Genomic DNA, 20,236 nt, shown 5'->3' with positions numbered 1-20,236 from the left:
AGATACAAAGATGATTTATTGGACGCACAGTTTTATCCCTGAGGTCTAGTGAGATGATGTCTTTTAGGGTTATGAGGGAACGGAAAGCTGTAAAAAAAAAAAAGTGGAGATTTACTGATCAGCCTTTTGTCAATGACAAAATATGTATATAGAAAACTGTCTATTATGTTTCTGTCCTGACACTGACACACATTAATATGTGTGTCATTTTAAAGCAAGGTATCAAGGTATGTTTTTGCAGTGTCCTGCAAAAACAAGCCTTTTTCCCATTTTGTCTCAACACATTAGGATTTTTTATGAGATAAACCAACATGAAGCAGCAAACTTGTTTCGTGCTGAGTGAGATGTTCAGAGCTTTGGATGATTGATTTGAACTTCATCCAAAACTTTCTCCCCCAGCCTGCCTGCTGCGTTCCTTTCGTCTCCATGATTCTCTAATAAACTCTCAAATCCCTTAAAGCTGAATTTATACTGAGATTAAACTGCCCACATGCAGGCTTCTTCAAAAAAGATGTTTGCATTGAATTTTACTTAAGGATGTCAGGCTAAAGAGGTCTAAACAGACCTCTTTAAGTGTGTCTTGCACACTTAAACAAACAAACAAACAAAAAAAAACACACTTTCACATTAAAACTTTGTTTTAATTATATGTTTTGTTTTTATAAGCCAACTCAGTTTCACCTCTCAGTGCAACAATTGTTCTTTTAATCATCTATTAAGGAGTGCCTATGCTGTCACAAATGTTTTTTTTAAAAAATTGTTCAAGACTTAAGACGTGGTTTATCTTATCAGAAAATGCAGATGCGATCATCTCTCTTCCAGACGTCTTGTCATTGCTTCATGTCTGGCCCATCAGTTACTCTGCTAAATGCAGTCAGGCCTGTGAAGCGGCTCGGAGCTGTGCAGGCTTTAATTTGTCATCTTAAAATGCGAGCTGTCTCCTTGAGTCAGACGTGATGCAAGAGAGAGAGAGCGGGAGAGAGAAGCAAAGTCTCATGGTAACTGATGCATTAGAGCTTTGATTTACGAATATTGGCTGACACCTTAATATTTCTTACTGATTAAACCTTGAATTTGGTTATGGCTGCAGCTAACAGAGAGTTCAGTCAGAGCCAACATCCTCCTCCACACAGTAGCACCCCTGGTTACAGACCCATGGTGACAGAACCTCACAGGCCCGGCAGCATCCCTCGACACCGCCTGCTTCAAACCTATAGCCTGGGGAGTCGTCGCTCCTACCAACACTCGAGTTTCTTTTTCTTTTTTCGTACCCATACGCTGAAATGTTAAACAGGGAAGAGAGCTCCATTGTGTCTGAGTTACGTTTGAACTGTGTAACTCAGGAATGCAGATTTTGGCCTAAATAGACAACAATGGTCCATTTTCTAGCAGAGCATCTGTTATAAGGAGCTTATACCCCTAAAATTAGCACAATAGTTTAAATCTATACGCTGATTACCAGACACCTATTGCTATAAAAATGTGGCCAACTGTATGCATCTCACAAGATGATAAATGCTGATGTAGTTTCGCCTGAGCCACAAGTAGTAATGACTCTCTGCAGGCGCCTGGCTGCCCTCATGTCTGCAGAGTGGCTCGGATGAGTTTGTCAACCTGTCAGCAGTCAGTGGACACAAGAGGCACAACGAGTGCGCCATCTAGTGGCCAATGTGAGAAGAAGCACTTCTCGCTGCACAGGCAAGAAACAGATCTTAGGAGGGCAGATGAATCGCTTTCTGACACACAAATCACACAATTGTGAAATAAACTGCAGTGGGTTTTTGTTGTTGTTGTTTTGTTTTTTCTTGAGCTATTGTCCTATTCCAGGAGATTTAATCTGTTCCCATAAAAAATACACAATCAAATTTTATTTCTATAGCAACAAGGCATTTCAAAGAGCTTTACATCATAAAGACTCAAAATCACAAAGTCATAGAACACAAAGTTGACAGCATTACATTTGGCCATCATTGCACATCAGATTGGTGATTAATGTTTCATGATTATGTTTCAAAAGCATCTCTAAACAGCTGGGTTTTCAGTCTGGATTTAAAGAAACTCAGGGTTTCGGCTGTTTTGCAGTTTTCTGAAAGTTTGTTCAACATTTGTGGTGCATAGAAAATGCTGCTACTCCGTGTTTGGTTCTGGTTGTGGGGATGCAGAGCGGAACCAGAAGCAGAAGCCCTGAGAGTTCTGGAAGGTGGCTACAACAACAGCAGATCTTTTATGTATTGTGGTACTAAGCCATTCGATGACTGACATGGACCGATTAGACAACACCTGTGGCAAAGTTCAACCTGGGGCACATAAGATTTTTTTTCCGGAAATAACTGTTTTTAGGAATCTGATGTAGTGTTAAGTTACCTAACTGTATTGCTACTTTAACTGAAGGGATTATTTAAATCCACTAGGGGGCGTCCTGAACTGTCTTACACTGAAGACTGAGCCTGAAAGAGAATTAAACCCAACCATAGTTACTGTTTTCTTATTATGTAGAAAGTATGTGACATTAATTACACACAAAAAATTTACATTTTAACACTATTTGTGGCTTATGATGGTATACAAATATAATAAATAAAATTTTTGCATACTTATATTCTGATTGTTCAATGGACTGAGAGACTGCTATGAATATTTCCCCCCTCCATGTATGGGAAGCACTGTGCTGCACTGACGCTGTGACATAATTCAGGATAACAGCCGACAGCTGAACTGTTGTCTTAATATACAACAACTTCATTGCTATTTTAAGTTGATTTTAAAAAAAACACACACACACACACATTAGAGAAAATTGAAAAGTTGAGGAAAATTATGTTTTTATTTTGTAATTTTATGACGTTTTTTTTTTAAGTAAATGGTTCATAGTTAAGTAAGGGACTCGAAAGATAACAAATATGGTTGAAACTAGATTTTTCGACAGAAAAGTGGTTCTGACTGGTGGTTTCGCTGAAGGCTGAGCGTCTCTGTTTCTGGAGGGATCACAGTTGAAGTTGGCAAGGATCTGGATTCTGACCAGTAAGAAAAATGTATTTAATTCAGAAACATCATAATGACAAGAAGTCCAAGCTGAACATTTAATTAAGATCTGTTGACTTATATTTGCAAAAAAAACCAACATCAAAGATAAAGAAAAATTTATTTTACAAAACTTTATTGTATGTTTTTAAATAAGCAATTTATGAAAAAACATATCATTTAAAGACGGATCAAAAGACACAGATCAATGGAAAGTGAGGAGTTTTAATAAATTAATGGGACACTTAAATAATAAGCAATCTTTATGTTGAAACATCAAACCAGGACGGACGGATTAGAAAACCAGGATAAAGGGAAGTAAGTAAGTAAGGAAGAGCTGCCCAAAGATCACTTTGAAATATAAACCTGTTTAGACATGGTGATATAGACAGGGTTCCCGCTGACAGAAGTCAGTTTCTCCCAGTGTTTTATCAGCCTGGCGGGCCACCAGGACTTATTTTCCCCCCACCAGACTATGGGTTGTTGTTTTTAAATAGGGATTTTTCTACACCACCGATAGTAAAGACAGATTAAGCTAAAGGTTTATGGTTGAGACATTGAATTCTCAACCAGGAGGAGTTGTGAACCAATTGTGCTGTCCCATCAGTTGCACATTGGCTTCACATGCTGTTATTTCTGAGTTTTGATACCTGATCCTGCACCTCAGACTTCCTGTAGCTTGACATTTTTTAAACCCAAAAAAGCTATGACTTGCTGAGACGGAGGTGCCATTGGTGGGGGAGATATGAGATCAAACAGCCTGAAAACGGCCTCACCTGCTGAGTCTGAGATGTTGCGTCTCATCAGTGGCCAATGTGAGAAGAAGCACTTTACAAATCTTAGGAGGGCAGATGAATCGCTTTCTGACACACAAATCACACAATTGTGAAATAAACTGCAGTCGATGGACACTGGAAGAGAGGAGACGCAGCGAGCTTCTCCTGCAGGGCAGAGCTGACAGAAGAAAATGAGGATTTAACTATACCGTCCTGATGAACAGCAGATTTCAGATTCAGATGAACTCCATCCAAGCCTGGTTCCCTTCATCCATCCAATCTGGTTCCTTTCCTTCCTTTCATGCATCCGTCCGTCCGTCCGTCCATCCATCCATCCATCCGTCCGTCCGTCCGTCCGTCCGTCCGTCCGTCCGTCCGTCCCTCCATCCATCCATCCATCCATCCATCCTATACTTACTTACTTCCCTTTATCCCTTATCCGTCCATCCTTGTTTCCTTCCATTCCTGGGAATTACGTGATCATTTTCATTTCTTTACAGGGGTGTTCTCACAATCTGTTCAAATAAAACCTAATAAAATGTGAAAATTTTGTGAGTTTGTCTTTGAATGTGGAGTTTTGACATGAAGATTGTTTTGAGATGACAGAAAAAGAGACAACATTAAACATAGTGGACAATGTTATCTCCAATGCTTGAAGTTGTCCAGGATGATTAATGGCGTCCCCAATTTTATTTCATTTTATTTTTATTTTATTTTTTTATCTCCAGTGCTTAACATTGCCCTTGATGTTTAAGGTTATATAAGGTTAAGTTGCCATTATTGCTATGTTTATTGTATCTGGAATGTTTTACTTTATCTCCAATGTTTAATCAAAATCTGACATCCGATCGCCTGTTTTTAACCCTCTCCAGGCAGATGTTGCAGATTTGCAACAGCTCAGTGCTACTTAGCTAGTCTTTGCAAGTAATTTGAGCCTGAGAGGGACATATTTGAAACAAATCAAATATTTGTTAGTTTGAGTAAGCCAGAAGCACTTAAGCGATTAGCCATAATTGTTTGTGTGCTAGAAATCAGCTAAGGTGGAATAATTTGTTTGTGCCATGCTATTTGTTTTGGAGCAAGAGAATCCGGTGCTGTTCATTAATGGAGACGCTCATTGTTGCTCTCATATCTTGTCTTTCAACAGTCCTTAATAAAGAAACCAGTGAAACAACAGATAATTACTTGTGTTATCAAATAGAGCATTTGATAACAGACTGCTTGAAAAAAAAAATAGAGCTTGCGGTGATCTATATTTAATTTCAATAAAAACCTGTTTCATCCATCTGATGCTCTGACAACCTCTGTATTTGAAATTGTTTTTTTAAAATTTGTTCCAAAAGAATTAGTGCAAACATCTGCGATGGCTTTTCATTTTAAACGGATGGGATATGATGAAGGAAGTGACATGTTTGTGTTTTTGTCGTGCATATAAATTGCTCCAGTGCTCCTAGAAGCTTCCACTTCAGTCTCGTCAGTCAAACAACGTCTTCCAATTATAATGTCTAACATAGACATTCCATATAGGAATTTTATTTACTTAAAACAAGCTCTGGTTGACAAGTTGTTTGTAAGTTAGTTTTGTCTCATTTGGAGTATAATAAGATGTTTGCATTAGAAGCATTTGTTAAGACGTCGTGTTTTTGCAGCGCCCCACTTTCGGACTGATGTCTGGGCAGCAAAACAGCGCTTAGAGCACATAACGACCCACAGCCTGCGGCGTGTCTGCAATAAACGGACAAAAAAGAGCATGGACACGCAAAAGCCGCCTATTCACGGGCAGCCGAAGCGCTCCGACAACTGGTTGGACTGGCTCGTCCTCTCTCTGCTCGTCCAATAGACGAGCGGCTGCGTTGCGCATATGTATGCGGTCGGCTGCCTCGGCGCATCACGGCGAGCCGCAGCTGACAGCTTTTCCAGGTTAGTCGGGCTAGAAAACGGAGCATTCAGGGAGAGAGGACAAGACCAGCTAAATTTCCAACGAGCAGCCGTCATCAGCCGCATCCAGTCTAGATATAGAGGGTTTCTCTTTGCCTTCCTTTCACCTAGGCCCCCCTTACCTACTGCATCTTTTTTCTCTTTTTGAAAGGAATAATGATGTTGATAATATTCTAACGCACAGATGACAGCATAACCAGGGCGGTGAGCCGTCAAACGCCCCACTGCAGCCTCTTTGTTGAGAAGGATCCGCAGCTACAGTCTCCGGACATGAATTCGGCGGAACAGACGGTTACGTGGTTGATCACGCTCGGGGTGCTGGAGTCGCCGAAGAAGACCATCTCGGATCCCGAAGCCTTCCTGCAGAGCTCTCTGAAGGATGGGGTGGTTCTCTGCAAGCTGCTGGAGCGGCTCAGCCCGGGCTCCGCGGAGAAAGTAAGCGCAACACATCCCGTCTTCCTCCTCTTCCTCCTCCTCCTCTTCCTCTGTGTAACCCGGGCAGCCGCCCGGCCTGTCAATCCGTCGGCGCGTCTGTCCACGTCCGGCGGTTTGTTGTCTGGCCTCTCTTTTTGTCCAATGATCCATGAGAGAATTTCTTTTGTAGGTCACGGCGGCTCTTGTTATTGTCTACCGTGGCAGCCTGCGCGTATGTTGTCAGCGCTGTAAAAACAGAAAGGCGCTCGTCTGCTGCCTATTGATCTGCCATAAATAAGGCTGCTTCGCCTTTATTGACATCACCAGGAAGCGTTGAATCTAAAAGGCGCTTTCTGCTGTTTTCAATGAAAGTGGTAATCATCTGATAACCCCGGCTGTGACAGCCAATGTAACGCCATCCTCCGTGGTTTTGCATGTCATGTTGGTACACATTCTGTAGACCTGTGGGGAGCAGAGAGGGGATGAGAGGATGTTCTCTGTACACAGAGCATCAGTAAGAATGGGCCGCCATTGACAGCAGAGGTGCACACGGGCAAAGATGGGCTCTTTTCCCAATTTAAAGAAACAGCGCAGCGTTTGTCTGTCACAGTTGCAACGGCCTTAATTATTGGGATTCAACACCATGCAGTGCAAAAAAAATATATATATACACTGTAAAAAAGGAACCTCAGGGGTTATCACATTAACAAAAGAATATCATGTACTGTTAACTAAATAATTGCATGTTTGAGCCAAAAACATGATACAATCATGTTGCATAAATAAGATATTCCACAACTTCAACGTTTATAAAATTGAATCATGTTGAGCGAACATGATTCATTATAGTCAGACCGATCCTATGCTGAAGACCATGAGTGAGATCACGGGATAGCACGCAAGTTCACGCAAGATTACGGGGAATCACGGGATATCACGCGAGAATACGCGAGACAATCGGTTTTTTCTCGCAAATGGAATAAAATGTATTCAAGGTGAGATAACGTGATTCAATTACGTCAGCTAGATCTTCCGCCAAAAAAAAAAAGAACGTCGGGGCGTATTACATTAACAAAAAAATATCATGTACCTTTCACACAATAATGTTGGGTTTGAAACGAAAACGTGATAAAATCATGTTGGATAAACAAGATATTCCACGACTTCACATTTATAAAATTGAATCATGTTGAGCTAACATGATTCATTATATTTAGACTGATATTGTGCTGACGACAACGAGTGAGATCACGGGATATCACGCGAGAACACGCGAGACAATCGGTTTTTTCTCTCAACTGAACTAACGTGATTGAATGACGTTATCTCAACTTGAATACATCTAATTCATCTGAGGGTCCTGCGCAGTATTTTATATATATATATATATATATATATATATATATATATATATATATATATATATATATATATATATATATATATATATGTGTGTGTGTGTGTGTGTGTGTGTGTGTGTGTGTGTGTTTGGTTTTTTTTTATTCAATATCAATATTTGTCAAAGTTAATCTAATAAAAAAAAAACACAGTGACGTCAGTTCCAAAGCGCTATTGTGTCAGACTCATCTCCCGCTGAAGAGGATCCAGCGACATCAAGAGATTACGGAAAATCACGCGAGATAACTGGCTTGCACCTTGTTGGGTTTTTTCAAGGGCAGAGGGGAGATTCCTGGCGTGCATCTACTTAATTTGAAGAAGGTAAGAGTCAAACTATTTTCATCTAAATCCATATAAAAATATGTAACTTAAAATTTCTCTACCATTTGCACCATTTTCTACTTGTTCCATACTTGTGTCACATTATTTCATGTTCTGTAGATTAAGTCGGTTAGGTTAAGGCAGATAGCTTTTTGTTTACATTTATCGCCGCACCATGTTAGGTACATTCTGTGCGAAAAAAGTCTGCAGAGCCATATGTAGTGTACAAAGCTGCTGCCAGAGACACAAATGGACCCCAGAAATGTCACAGTTTTGCTCCTCCTGAGCTCCCTGGAGGTTTAGTGGATTTTTAACACACTGATCTAACATCAGTCTATTTCTAACTATTTTAATTCTATTTCAGTAATGTTACTATGGAGGTAAATGTAGATACACACACACTTTGGTACCTTTCTATCATCATCGAGATTCTTAATTAATTATGGTAATAAAAAGTCCTACATTTCAGTCGGTGAAACCTGCAGAAAGCATTGCTTTCTGAGCTTTGTTAAATGTTCCTTAAATACCTGTTAGTTATGGATTTCTAGTATATTTTGTCAGGCTAAAACTCTCAATGGATTATCCATTATTACAGACTTGAGCTTTCTATTTTTTTTCTTTAAAATACATATTCCTCTGCTGTAAAGATGTTGGGGTTTTTTGGACTCTTCTTTGTTGTCCCCAAATAATTGTAGCTCAGAAACAATATTGAAGTTCATTGGTTTAATTTTGAAATGTTGATGTTTTTTGTGTTGATTGTGCTCATTTTGACCTATGTTACTATTGCTTTCTATCATGTTCAATTCACCATTGTTCTGCACATATGTGCTTGCATGTGTCCTGTGGTTTTATTCATGAGGCATTCAAGGGACTTGTACTAAAAGATACAACTCAGTTCAGTATGAATTGCATATTTTAATGGCTGAAAATATATCTGATCTCTTTCAGAACATCACCTGATCACCTGTCTGTAATCCACCTGCGTAAGTACTGGTCAAGGGGCTCATCGGCTATCAAGTTATAGATTTCAGTGGCTAATAGTAAGTTTTGCCAGATCTAAAGTGACTGAATGTAGTGTTAGAGAGCTTATAAAGCTAGGGTTCAGCTAAACATTTATTTGGCCAGTCTGTTTTATTTGTCTTTATTTGCGTGGGGATGTGGAAATGTAAGGAGTGTAGTCTCTTTCTGTCTCGTAGATATGACCTGTTAAAACATTTTACACTTAAACACCGGCATATGCGACGTTATCCATGCCCACACATAGACTGTCCATGTACTTGTAAGACATGGAATGCTTTGCATATTCATTTAAGTAGAAGGATATAGACTGTGTTGACCATTCTGTACTTTTCACATATTTCTTTGGTGATATATTCATGTCTTTATTTAAACATCTAACAGCTTCAGTTAGATGTTTAAATGAGATGTTATACTCAATTTTAGTCATGGCATAATGAAGGGATACTAACAATTTTAAATATCTTTCAAACAGACTGCAAGTCACTGATCACTTTTGTTGTGACTTCCTTTGAATGCAGCTATGTTTTCAAGTGTGTGAACCTATACTGCTGGAGTTTTGAGATTGTTCTCTTTGTTTTTTGATCTGCATATTTAGGAAGACACTGCTGAGGTCAGACGAGAGTGCATCCTCAAAGGTCTGTGTACCTAAATGAAGATCCAGAGAAGCTGGTGAGGGAGTACATGGTATGTAAATTCTCTTTGTGTTTACAATAGAACTCCTGAGTTGTTAAAATACTTTCACCAACTAAGGTCCATGAGTGACTCAATCAATGTCAGTCTAATTTATTTATTTAATTACATGTGAATTGTCTCCCCCCCAATACCCTTCCCTAACTCCCTTAGGACGTTGATGAATGAAATGGCCAGAACATCACCTGATCACCTGTCTGTAATCCACCTGCGTAAGTACGTGCTCAAATGACGATTCCTCGGAATCGTCATTTGAGCAGAGGGTGCAGAGGCTGCCGATGCACATCTGGATGTTGGGATTGTCCTGGAGGAGGTGGAAGTTATGAACAGCTTGGGCAGTGTATCTTCTGCAATAGTGATGCTGCTGGGACTAATCTACGCACTAAACTTGAGCTACCCTCAAGTTTAGTGCGTTCAGCACTCAACTTGCTCAGTAACTCAAGCATACCTTTGAAGTAATACAGAAAATAATAATGAAATTGGATGGAAAGAACTTATCAAAGAAAGCACAAGTTCTCAATATGAAACTCGCTGCTAAGTTGAGTAAAGTTTCACATGGAAAATGAGTGTTTAAAGTCTGCAGTAGAAAAGATTTATATTGTTACAGTTCTCTAAGTTGAGCAACTATACTGACATGTTTTATGTTGTAAAGAATTGGCTGGGAAATGAAACTGTAACCTTTTTGTAGTTGTTTTTTTATTTCAATGTCCAACTCAGCTGTGTTTTGTGCTGTGTAAAAAAACGATGTATAACAATTCTGAAAATACAATTGTGTTGTACCTTTTCTAATTGTTGAGTGTTCTTCCTACACTTTCACCTAGTGCTATCTTAAAATGCTTGATTAACGCTTGAAAATATGTCTTTGAATTAACGTCATGAAATAATGGAAAGGATTTCCACACAATTAACTAGCTGTCTTTTAGCATGAAGCATATTTGTTGAGCTAACTTGCTTTTAGTGAGTTGGACCTACTGAATCAGGTAGTGTGAAGGTACCACTGTAAAATAAGGTGGTTTCAACTAGATTTACATTCATCTTAATGAAGTTACATCAATGATTTGGTCCTAAACATTGCAGATTAGTTGGGCGGGCTGTATTGCACTACACTGGGTCACACTATAGTAACTGAGTTAAAGGAACCTTTAAACATATGTTGAGCCAACACATTTCATTTGAATTTGAATAACCTTAATGAATGGAGTTGAGCCAACTCATTTGATTTACAATCATCCATTGCATTACCATAATTCTGGTTAAGCCAACATATTTGGTTTAAATTAGAACAACCTTAATGAATTATGTTTTGCCAACTCATTTTATTTATATAAGAATAACCACAATATATTACGTTGAGCCAACATGTTTGATTTAGAATCACCCATTGAATCACCATTGTAACAAGTGGAGCCAACACATTTGCTTTACATTGGAATAATCTTAATAAATTAGGTTGACCTAACACATTTGCTTTAAATAGGAGTAACACAAGTACATGGTGCTGAAATAAAGCAAAGTAATCAGGTGGAAATCCTTTCCATAATTTTTTTATGTTCATCCAATGACTTATTTTTTTCAGTGTATAAGAAAAGTTATATTGTATTTATTTATTATTACATAGATTTCAAATTGAAATCTGAGCCACTTGCACTGCAGAATCACTTTTTGCTGCAATATCAGCTACAGGCTTTCTTGTGTTTACCATTTGTGTATCTATAGACTAAACAGGAATATCTATGTTCATTCAAGTTCATTCTGATCAGATTGAAGAACAATGTGAATGTCCATTTTAAAGCCTTCATAAATAGACTTGAATTTACTTCTCAAATGTCTGGACTTTGACCAAGCCAATATAATATGAATAGGGCCATTCTAATGAACATATACAAAATACTGAATTAAAATATACTGTCATTGCAATATCCCCTTTGTGCTCAATTCCAGTTGCAAAGTTTCTACTTGGAAGCGATATTAACAGAACTGAAATGTTATCAGCATCATGCATCATCATGGAGAACATGCGATCTCCATGCAGAAACACTTAGATCAAGAATCAAACCCGGGACCATCTGTCTGCAAGGCAGCAAAGCAAAAGAGGGTTCCTCTGTGCAGTTCCATTGTTATGGTGTATTGATTGTAGGATCTGACAAGGCCTTGGACAGCATAAGACTCTCACTGGGTAATAATCGTGAATAAAAGTGCTATAGTTTCAAGCTACACAAAAAAAAGAAATCAAAAGTTTATAAAATTTAATTGAATTGGTTTTATTTCAAACAGAAAAGTAGCGTTTACACCTAATGCTGCAAAAATAACATGACAAATAACAATAACCTGAAAGTTGTTTCTTTAATATAAGAATGCATAAAATACTGAAAAACAGTATTTCTATTTCCCACTTTTGTTGTTTTGACAATTTTTTACATATTGGTATCTGCTGTGGGACTTTTGCACATTTTGCTGAGTATAGTATTTAGTATGTAGCTAACTTTTATCTGATTGACAATGTGCAGAAACAGGTTGTCTAGGGGAAATATTGTGGGTCTCCACAGCTGGAACAAAACACATGTTACTCCATCACTTTTTCTAACCTTTGTTTAAAAAATGATTTAAACTGCATGACTTGTACAGTTTTTAAGCTGTAACTTTTAAAAATCTTAATATGTTTTGATACTGATAACTGATGTCTAAATTTACCACGCATGCTTTCTGATGAGTTGAGTCACATCTTGTACGCGTGTGCATTCTGCTATGTCAGACCATAAATGCAAAGCCGTAATTATAAGTTGTTTGAAAGGAAAAACTGGGTTTCTTGGTAATTAAATTAAAGATAATAGTAGCCAAGAATGTCACAAGCACAGTGGCCCACTTACAGAAACATGTCTCAGAAGCATAAAGAAAACTTTAACTTGAATTACTTCAAAAACAGTCTTGATTTCCCCCATAACTTGAAGTTTGTCAGCATAAACAGTGCATCTTTGGCTTATTCTGTTTTGTGATGTAATGCGTCCAGACTGATTGAGTGATATTCTTCATTATAAGCTTTCCTCCATTTCACCCATCCTTCAAACTGACTTCATGGGTGGAGAGATTTGTGACAACTATTGTTAGATTACACATGAAAAACAGGCCTTTCATTGTGGTTTGCTGGAGCTTCACAATCCTTCACACAATGGAAATGAGATCTTTAGATGATTATTATTATGCCAAAACAAAGAAGAAACAAGTTGATTTGTAGTTGCCAATACAATATCCTTATTTATTAACGGCCATTGTTACAATTACAGAACTTATAACAACTATACTTAAAATGTAAATGAACAGTACAAATACTTGAATTAAATTGTAATGAACGGTAAAAAATAATCTTTTAGTAATATTACATTTTGATTTACAGCTCCTTAGATTATACTGTTTTTAAGTAAATCCTTCACTGAGCACATATGCAATAACAATTTTTAAAGCTTTTATGTTTTACAGTTTTACTATTAAGTTTCTTAAGCTACTTGAGATTTATACAGTTTTTACTCCTCAAAGTCGATGAAGCGAAATGAGGAAACATTTCCTCCTTCAGTGCAGAGCATCTAAGAGTGGACTTTTCTTTTCTTACTGTATTATATCTTTGGTTTGCTTTGCTAATACTTGTTGATCTACACAACAAAGAACAAACTGCAGTGGTTTTCCAAAATGCAGTGGGAATATTGTAATTCCCAGTTCTGACTTCTGAGGAAAGTGTGTAATGACTTTTGGCAAGCAACATATCTGTGCATTGCTAAATCTCTCTACCAAATGGCATCATAACAGTGTTACTAAGATTGTTTTGGATGTTTACATGCTAGATTATCTAAGAAAAATGTGGATTTTACAACAAATCTTAAAGGAGCCACATTTATGATTTGGTGAATTTAAGGTGAATTTTGACAACAGGCTCCTGAACATTTTTCCTCTTGCACTTAAGATTCATAAACTTTTAATATACAATGTCCAGACTGTTTTTTGTACGTGTTTCTGTCGTGATGTCTGAAATTGGGCCAATTATGTAGCCCATCCCTCCTGATACTGAGTAAGTCCTCCTCCTGCTGGAGTCCACTCATGTCAGGGGACACTGGTCTCTGTTTACAGCTGAGTTCACAATTTGAATGAAACTATGTAAACAAGATCGGAACAGCAATAATGTCGAGAAAGTGAAAAGTAGTTATGGGTTAAAATTCATAGACTGCCACTCCAAACTGTGTTTAAATGTGAGGACAGGGTGGATTTTGAGTGAACTGCACTGAATCCGACTTTCAGAGAGAAAAGAAAGAAGCAGAGCTTCTATCAAGATTATAATTGACTTTCTTCAGGCATCAGACAATTTCATAGGGGTTTTAAGCTCTGGAACAAAATGAAAATAATTTCCACTGAGAAGAAGCGTATAACAATTCACATGTCTTGATGCAGTGTTAAAACTGCTTGGTGAAATTACGATTGCTTTAAACATAAATACTGAAAACCATTTTTTTCTTGTTAAACATCTAAAAGAAAACTGTAATAAAAATGTTTTGTCTTTCTTTATCTCCAGAAAGCCTCGGAAAGGAAAAGTTCATGCTTCCTTTAAAGAAATTCCTCTGATGTTGCAAGATATTATCAACATAATTCAATATAAACTTTTTGAAACAATGTACTGTTTAGCCCTTCTGGATGAGTTGAAATGCGCCTCTTATAAATTATAAATACAGAAATCCTGCTGACATGCAAAGGAGTCTGAACCAGGATATAAAATGCTGAGGATATTCATTTAGTGAGAAATGTTTAGGACCTTTCCACCACAAAGCTCCACAGTGTCAATTAAGAGTGCAGACAAAACGTCAGCAGGGCCATTTTCAGGACCTGCTTCTGCCCCGGTTCCTACAGTACAAAGGAGAGAAAATAGAAAGTGCACTAACCTGGTTCCTGAAAAGGTTCCTGGAAGCAGAAACGCGCCTCTAGTGGCAGAGTTGCAAACTGCAAGGAGTCGAAAACATTGCATCTTAAAATTTCCATATCTTCCTTTTAGACATTTTTTTTATGTGTCTAGGCCACTGTGTAAATAAAAACGAATCAAACAAGATTTAGTGTGCATCTGTGTAAATGTTAACTATTTATTTTGAAGCATTGTACCGTGTTATTATTTTTCAGCACTTCCAAATGTGCGGAAACATTTAGTTTCTTTCAAGCTGTTTATTAAGGAGGTTATTGTAAACGTCCTGCACCATCATCGTCGTCATCGGTGGGGGATCCCTGTTTGGCAACGTCATTTCCTCGACAGAGTGCTTCCAGCCTCCTCCACTTCCCCAGTGCTTGGTTTGTGTGCAGCCTCCAGAAGCGTCGGGCCCAGCGCACACAGAAAACTGGAGAATGCGTGCTGGGAAAAGAAACGAGGCTTTAAAAGCTCGCACTGGGGTCTCGTTGTGAGCAATAACTCGTCCGCAGCGTGAGGAGGAGCATTTTTTTTTGTCGACACTCAGCGTTTCCGTCCCTTTTGTTGATTGTTTTTGTTTCGTTTTGTTTTGTTTTGTGCCAGATTTATCTGGAGCCGAAGAACGACGGCGAGTGTCTGAGCAACATAAAGGAGTTTCTGAAGGGCTGCACGGCGTTCCGCGTCGAGGTGAGTGCACTTCTTTGAAAACAAAAAAACAAAAACACTGGGCTACACTTCGCTCCTCTGGACATTAGAGGAGGCGCTTTGCGTCGAGTTTTGCACGTTTGGGAGGATCTGATAGATTTAAGTGTCGCGTTGTGGAGAGGACTGTGACAGAAAAGGGGGAGGAGGAGGAGGAGTGAACACCGAGAACAATCACCTAAAGCCGGACTCGGAGAGCTTTTACCTTGTGTTTACCACCGAGTGGCGGGCGGTTCTATCAGGACTAAGTTTGAGTTGAACACGGGGTTTAAACGAGGTCTGTTTACTTTTCTCGGCTCATATCTGGGAGCGTCCGGGTAATGTTGACGCCTTTTGAATTGATGCAAAGCTTTGTCCAGGGTGCTTGGCTTTATTGTCACCAGCAGTTCACTCTGGCCATTGTAGATCATCTTCCACCCTCCAGCTGTGAACAAAGACTATATATATATATATATATATATATATATATATATATATATATATATATATATATATATATACACACACACACACAACTGGGCTGTTTCTAACTTTGTTATACTGTATTATTTAAAAGTGTTGCAGGTCCTAATAGAAATGTATTGGGTTTTTGTATAGAAATACAATGGGAATGCTACCACAGCCTAAAGCAAATTAAGGACAGAGTGTTGTTTATCTCTGTGTATTGGCCAGTGCATAGATGGGTCATTGAACCAGTCTGACAATGCAGCTCAGTGTTCCTCAGCGTTGCCTCTCCCTGCAGAGCCTCTGGCCACTGAGCCAGAAGAGCAGCACAGAGCACTGTCACACCGAGTTTGTGAAACATGCAAATTAAATGTTGGACAACACGGAATGCAAGCGAGGCAAAGGCAGTGCGTGATTATTTCATTGGTAAAGGTCTGCGTTTGTTCTGGCGTGCTGCAGAGCCAGGTCTTGACAAGCACTGTTGGGAAATTATCTGCAGATTTTTGCCAATCTGATTCCACATCTAATCTCCTCCCTCATAAGCATGAAAACTAACTGGCTTATCTTATGCCAGGGGTATGGTGATGCAGTTTCAGATCTACTCCTGTGGCTTAAAGTCTGTTGGTAGAGATGGTAGGAAAACCACAGGGTTCCCTCAGGTTGAATGTAGCGCAGAGAAATGGAGGCCATCCTTTCAAATTTTGCCTGAATGTGTGCCCTTTGTGTTAGCACAGTCATCCCAGTGCTGGATTCACCATTTTCTGATAAAACGGGAGTCATGGCTTAGTCTTTTACACTTAATGGCTTCTTGCATGCAAGATTTTGATCAGATATGTGTGACCTTTTTTAGTGAGGTCGGTAAAGCAGGATTACAGTAATTTGTGTTTTGGCAGTCAGCCGCTCACCGTCTGTAGAGCCAAAAAGAGCAGTCGGAGCTCTGCTGGCTCCAACCTCTGTTAGCTTTGGTGGCAGATAAGAGGAATTGCTGATAATATGTGAAAGACAAATAGAACGATGCTTCACTTTTACAGCCCTGTCAGCTTCCTGTTAGTGGAGTTGATTTGAGTTTGTATATGTTGCTTATGAAAATGATTTGTTTTACATCTAATTTGGATACTTGGTTCAGTCTTGCGACTGACACTGGTGCAGCTGCTCATGCTGACCTATTAACCTCTTGTAGTTTTGACCAAAAGACGTTCTCTTTATTGTTCCCATGACCTCTCCTATACCTGTGGGTAGTTACCTTCACCCAAGCATGTACCTGTTGACTGATTACCAATCAATCTTTCATCACCTGTGGGAAAACACCCAGTTGTGTGTCCCATGTTAAGAAATGTCAAATTATTTTGAGAAAAGCATCTCTTTGTCTTCCAATGTTAAATTCTCAGAATGTCATCAAGAAACTTAAACAAGATATGCCAATTTATCTGGGGTTCAAAAGTCCTTTCAAAATCACTATCAAAACAACCTAAAATCAAGGAAAATCTGTCAGTTGCATCATTGGCTTTGGTAAATTTGTCAGCTTTATTTTAAATGACAAAAAATAAGTATTCATATTAAAATTTTAGCTGATCAAATGTAAGCTGGAACCATTTTATCATAGAACTGATTAAGAAAGATAAGTTATGATCCTTTTGGTAACTTTTAATTTGTCCTCCTTGGAAATTAAAAATCTTCAATGGTGACAGTTATTTTTTTAAAAAGTGAGATTTTTCTTACCTTGGTCAAAGTTGAATAATTTTTTCTTATTTATAAAATCATATTTTAATATGTCCAATTTTCAGATCTTACAGATGATTGAGATTTCAAATATTAAAGAGCCCCACCCCCAAAATGTTCTTTTTAGCTGAATTTATGAAAATTATTATTTCCTAATGTATGGTCTGTGCATACATCAACAAACAACAGGCAGAGAGAGATAAAGAAAATAAAGGTTTAGAGACATATGCCATTAGTATATTTTTGTGCAGTTTCAGTCTTGGCTCCTGCTAAAAAATATAGTCAACAACAAAATTATTTTTATTGCAATAATTTGGCCACAATCAACTTTGAATGCCCCCGGATTGCTGTTAAATTTCAAATGAACAGAATTTTAAATACTACTGGGTCCTGCTTTGGTGCATGAATGGAAATAATCACATAGTACAATGGTATCTAAAGTGTGGCCCTCAGAATTATTTTGTGTGGAAGTAGCCACTGTGTACAAATAAATGTGAACTTGGAACAGAAATGTATATTTTCCGTCCCTTGCTTTTCAAACCACATGGTGCTGAGCACACATTTATCTAATTATTAGCATGTTGAGTCAGAGTTGGGTGTTCCTCCGTTGTCTGAACCTGCTCTGAAGGAGCCGCTCTTCACCATGATGCAGAAGAACAAGTCAAAGCTTGTGATCTTAGTCATTCTGATTACCTCACTAATCTTTAATACTCATCATTTAATGTGTATTAAGAAGGAGCTGCTGTTACTTTGTAAATCAGACAAAAGAAAGAGGTCAAAAATGTTGCATCGCGGGGACTCTGTTATCAGTGCAAACATGGAAACATCAGACTGTTTGTGTTGCTTCTAGACATTTTAAAGTATCGTCATACAACAGTTCAACCACGCCGAACATGTTTTTACTTTTGTTCAGCATACACAGAGGTTGCATGCAATCCTGCTTTGAATTTAGAACATTGCATATCTGTATAGCACATGCACAGGAATGGGTTTGGCAGGCACGGACAGCATCCACCGTATTCAAAGCTGTTGAGTATTTACATTTAGATACTGGAAGTTAATGATGAATAATGTTCCTAAAATAGACAGAAGTGACATTCCCAGCCCTTTTTGATGCATGTCGTCTTCTTTCCTCTCTGCCCTTTTTCATTTTTCAGCTATTGTCGAATGGAGGTGACTTGTGAACCTTAAAAATCTTAAAACAATATTTAACAGCCTACCTGAAATTTTGGTCTTTGTAAAATAACATCAGATTATTTACAAATGAAGACTAGCTTGTTGCTTAATCGCGTTGTCTGTATTGATTAGACGTCTACAGTGTGCCGTTTATTTTACCAACAGACCTGCTATTTTCAGCTTGTTTCTAATTGGTGATTGAAATTGCTATTGCCTCAAAAAGTGATGGTGCTCTTTTGGTTGCTAATCCATTGTTTGCGCTTTTCAGTTCTGGGAAAAATCCATAGCCAAATTTGTAACAGCTGGCTCGGTCATTCAGTGGGTGTTTCCACTACAACAAATTTAACTGACTGCTTGTTGCTTCAGTTTTGTAAGGATCTAACTTGAACTCAAGTTTTTCTTTGAGAAATATAAATATGTTTTTACACTCGTGCTTCTTTCCTGGGTAACTTGAAAGCCCCTTGGGGGTTTTTGTACTTTTTTTAAATTTTATTTTGATCTGTGGAACAGCCCAGCAGGCCTCTTTGTTTTAGTAAAAATGTTTGAAAGTCGTTGAAAACATGAAAACTCACTGAAAGCCTCTCTTAAAATCAGAAATTAGATTCCTTGTTCTTTTCATAAATGTCTAAAGCACCTTCAGACCTGGTGACTAACATTAAAACCACATTTAAAAAAAATTCTGCTGTTACAGTATACGTTTTTATGAGATTTCTGAATAAAAGCCCTGAAATAAATTTATATGTTGCTTTCTCTAAACTGAGGTATGGCCTGCTGGTTTTAATTTTAACTAGTTTATATTTTTCAATAAAAACAATAGGATAGACCAGGGTTGGGCACTCCCTGTCCTTAAGCACTGGTGTCCTGCAACTCTTAGATGTAAAGCTCCAATTTGGGCCCATTTTATTTTCTCTTTAAGAAATATAAATAATGACCACACCCTTTGATCAAATGGCTGAATCACCTCCTCAGTGCAGTCAAGTTCTCTTGAGCTGCTAGCAGTGATGTGAAGAAAAAGAAAAATGAAAAGAGAAACGCCTGTTGTGAACCTTTTGTGTGTTCAACAAATGTGGTGGGAAGGTAATGTTTGCAGTGGAAACCCTTTCATGTTATTCACCGTTCAGCAGACTATTTAATCGGTTTATGGCTTAGATCCTTGTTGCTGTAAATTTGACTCCTGCAGTGTTTCTTGCTGGGTTTCATTTTCGCCAGTTTCTCACATCAAGCATTTTTTAACACTATACTTTAATACTTATAGGGCACATTATTCTGGAAACTGGATGAGGAGATGTTTTCTTCAGTGGAGACATAAAAGCTAGTCAGAGTTGATAGGATAGAATAAGGTTAAAAATAAGACAATTCAGGATGAAAGCCTGCGAGAGGCAGCCGAAGACTTCATCAACAGGACAATGTGAAAAACGATTTCTATGTGAAAAACGATTTCTATGTGAAGTTGTATCAAGACTTTTCACCGGTTGTCTCCATCCATTCAGATTCAGCTTGAGCTGTTTTGTAAATTAGAGAGTCGTATTTACAAAGCTGGTAAAGATGTACCCTATAAGAGTTATAGCTCAGGGAGGCACAGTAGAAATGAACGGCATATGGAAATATGAAAACTGTATAATTTTCTTTCCACTTCATAGTTATGCTCTATTTTTTGTTGAAGTGTCACATAAAAACATAATAA

At 38.2% G+C, this 20,236-nt stretch overlaps 1 protein-coding gene and 1 long non-coding RNA gene across 3 annotated transcripts in view; both read left to right on the top strand.

Annotated features, from left to right (window-relative positions):
• The first annotated feature begins 5,673 nt into the window (after positions 1–5,673).
• The window catches only part of arhgef7a (Rho guanine nucleotide exchange factor (GEF) 7a), a 32,061-nt gene continuing 17,498 nt past the window's right edge, over positions 5,674–20,236 (top strand). Inside the window, exons 1-3 of one of the 2 annotated variants that reach the window (XM_055031690.1) lie at positions 5,674–5,717; positions 5,920–6,170; positions 15,115–15,198. In XM_055031690.1, the coding sequence (XP_054887665.1) occupies positions 6,006–6,170; positions 15,115–15,198 (249 nt within the window). In that variant the 5' untranslated portion in view covers positions 5,674–5,717; positions 5,920–6,005. The remainder of the gene's footprint in view (positions 5,718–5,919; positions 6,171–15,114; positions 15,199–20,236) is intronic. The other variant, XM_055031689.1, reaches the window with a different exon arrangement.
• On the top strand, positions 7,694–9,530 carry LOC129361062 (uncharacterized). The gene is made up of 3 exons (XR_008606125.1): positions 7,694–7,868; positions 8,817–8,851; positions 9,484–9,530. It is a non-coding gene; the product is annotated as an uncharacterized LOC129361062 (long non-coding RNA).

This window comes from Poeciliopsis prolifica, unplaced genomic scaffold (genome assembly GCF_027474105.1).
Source record: "Poeciliopsis prolifica strain line A6 unplaced genomic scaffold, Auburn_PproV2 SCAFFOLD007, whole genome shotgun sequence".
Lineage (NCBI taxonomy): Eukaryota > Metazoa > Chordata > Actinopteri > Cyprinodontiformes > Poeciliidae > Poeciliopsis > Poeciliopsis prolifica.
The sequence above is the reverse complement of the archived record's forward strand: the minus strand, read 5'-3'. Positions and strand labels throughout refer to the sequence as shown.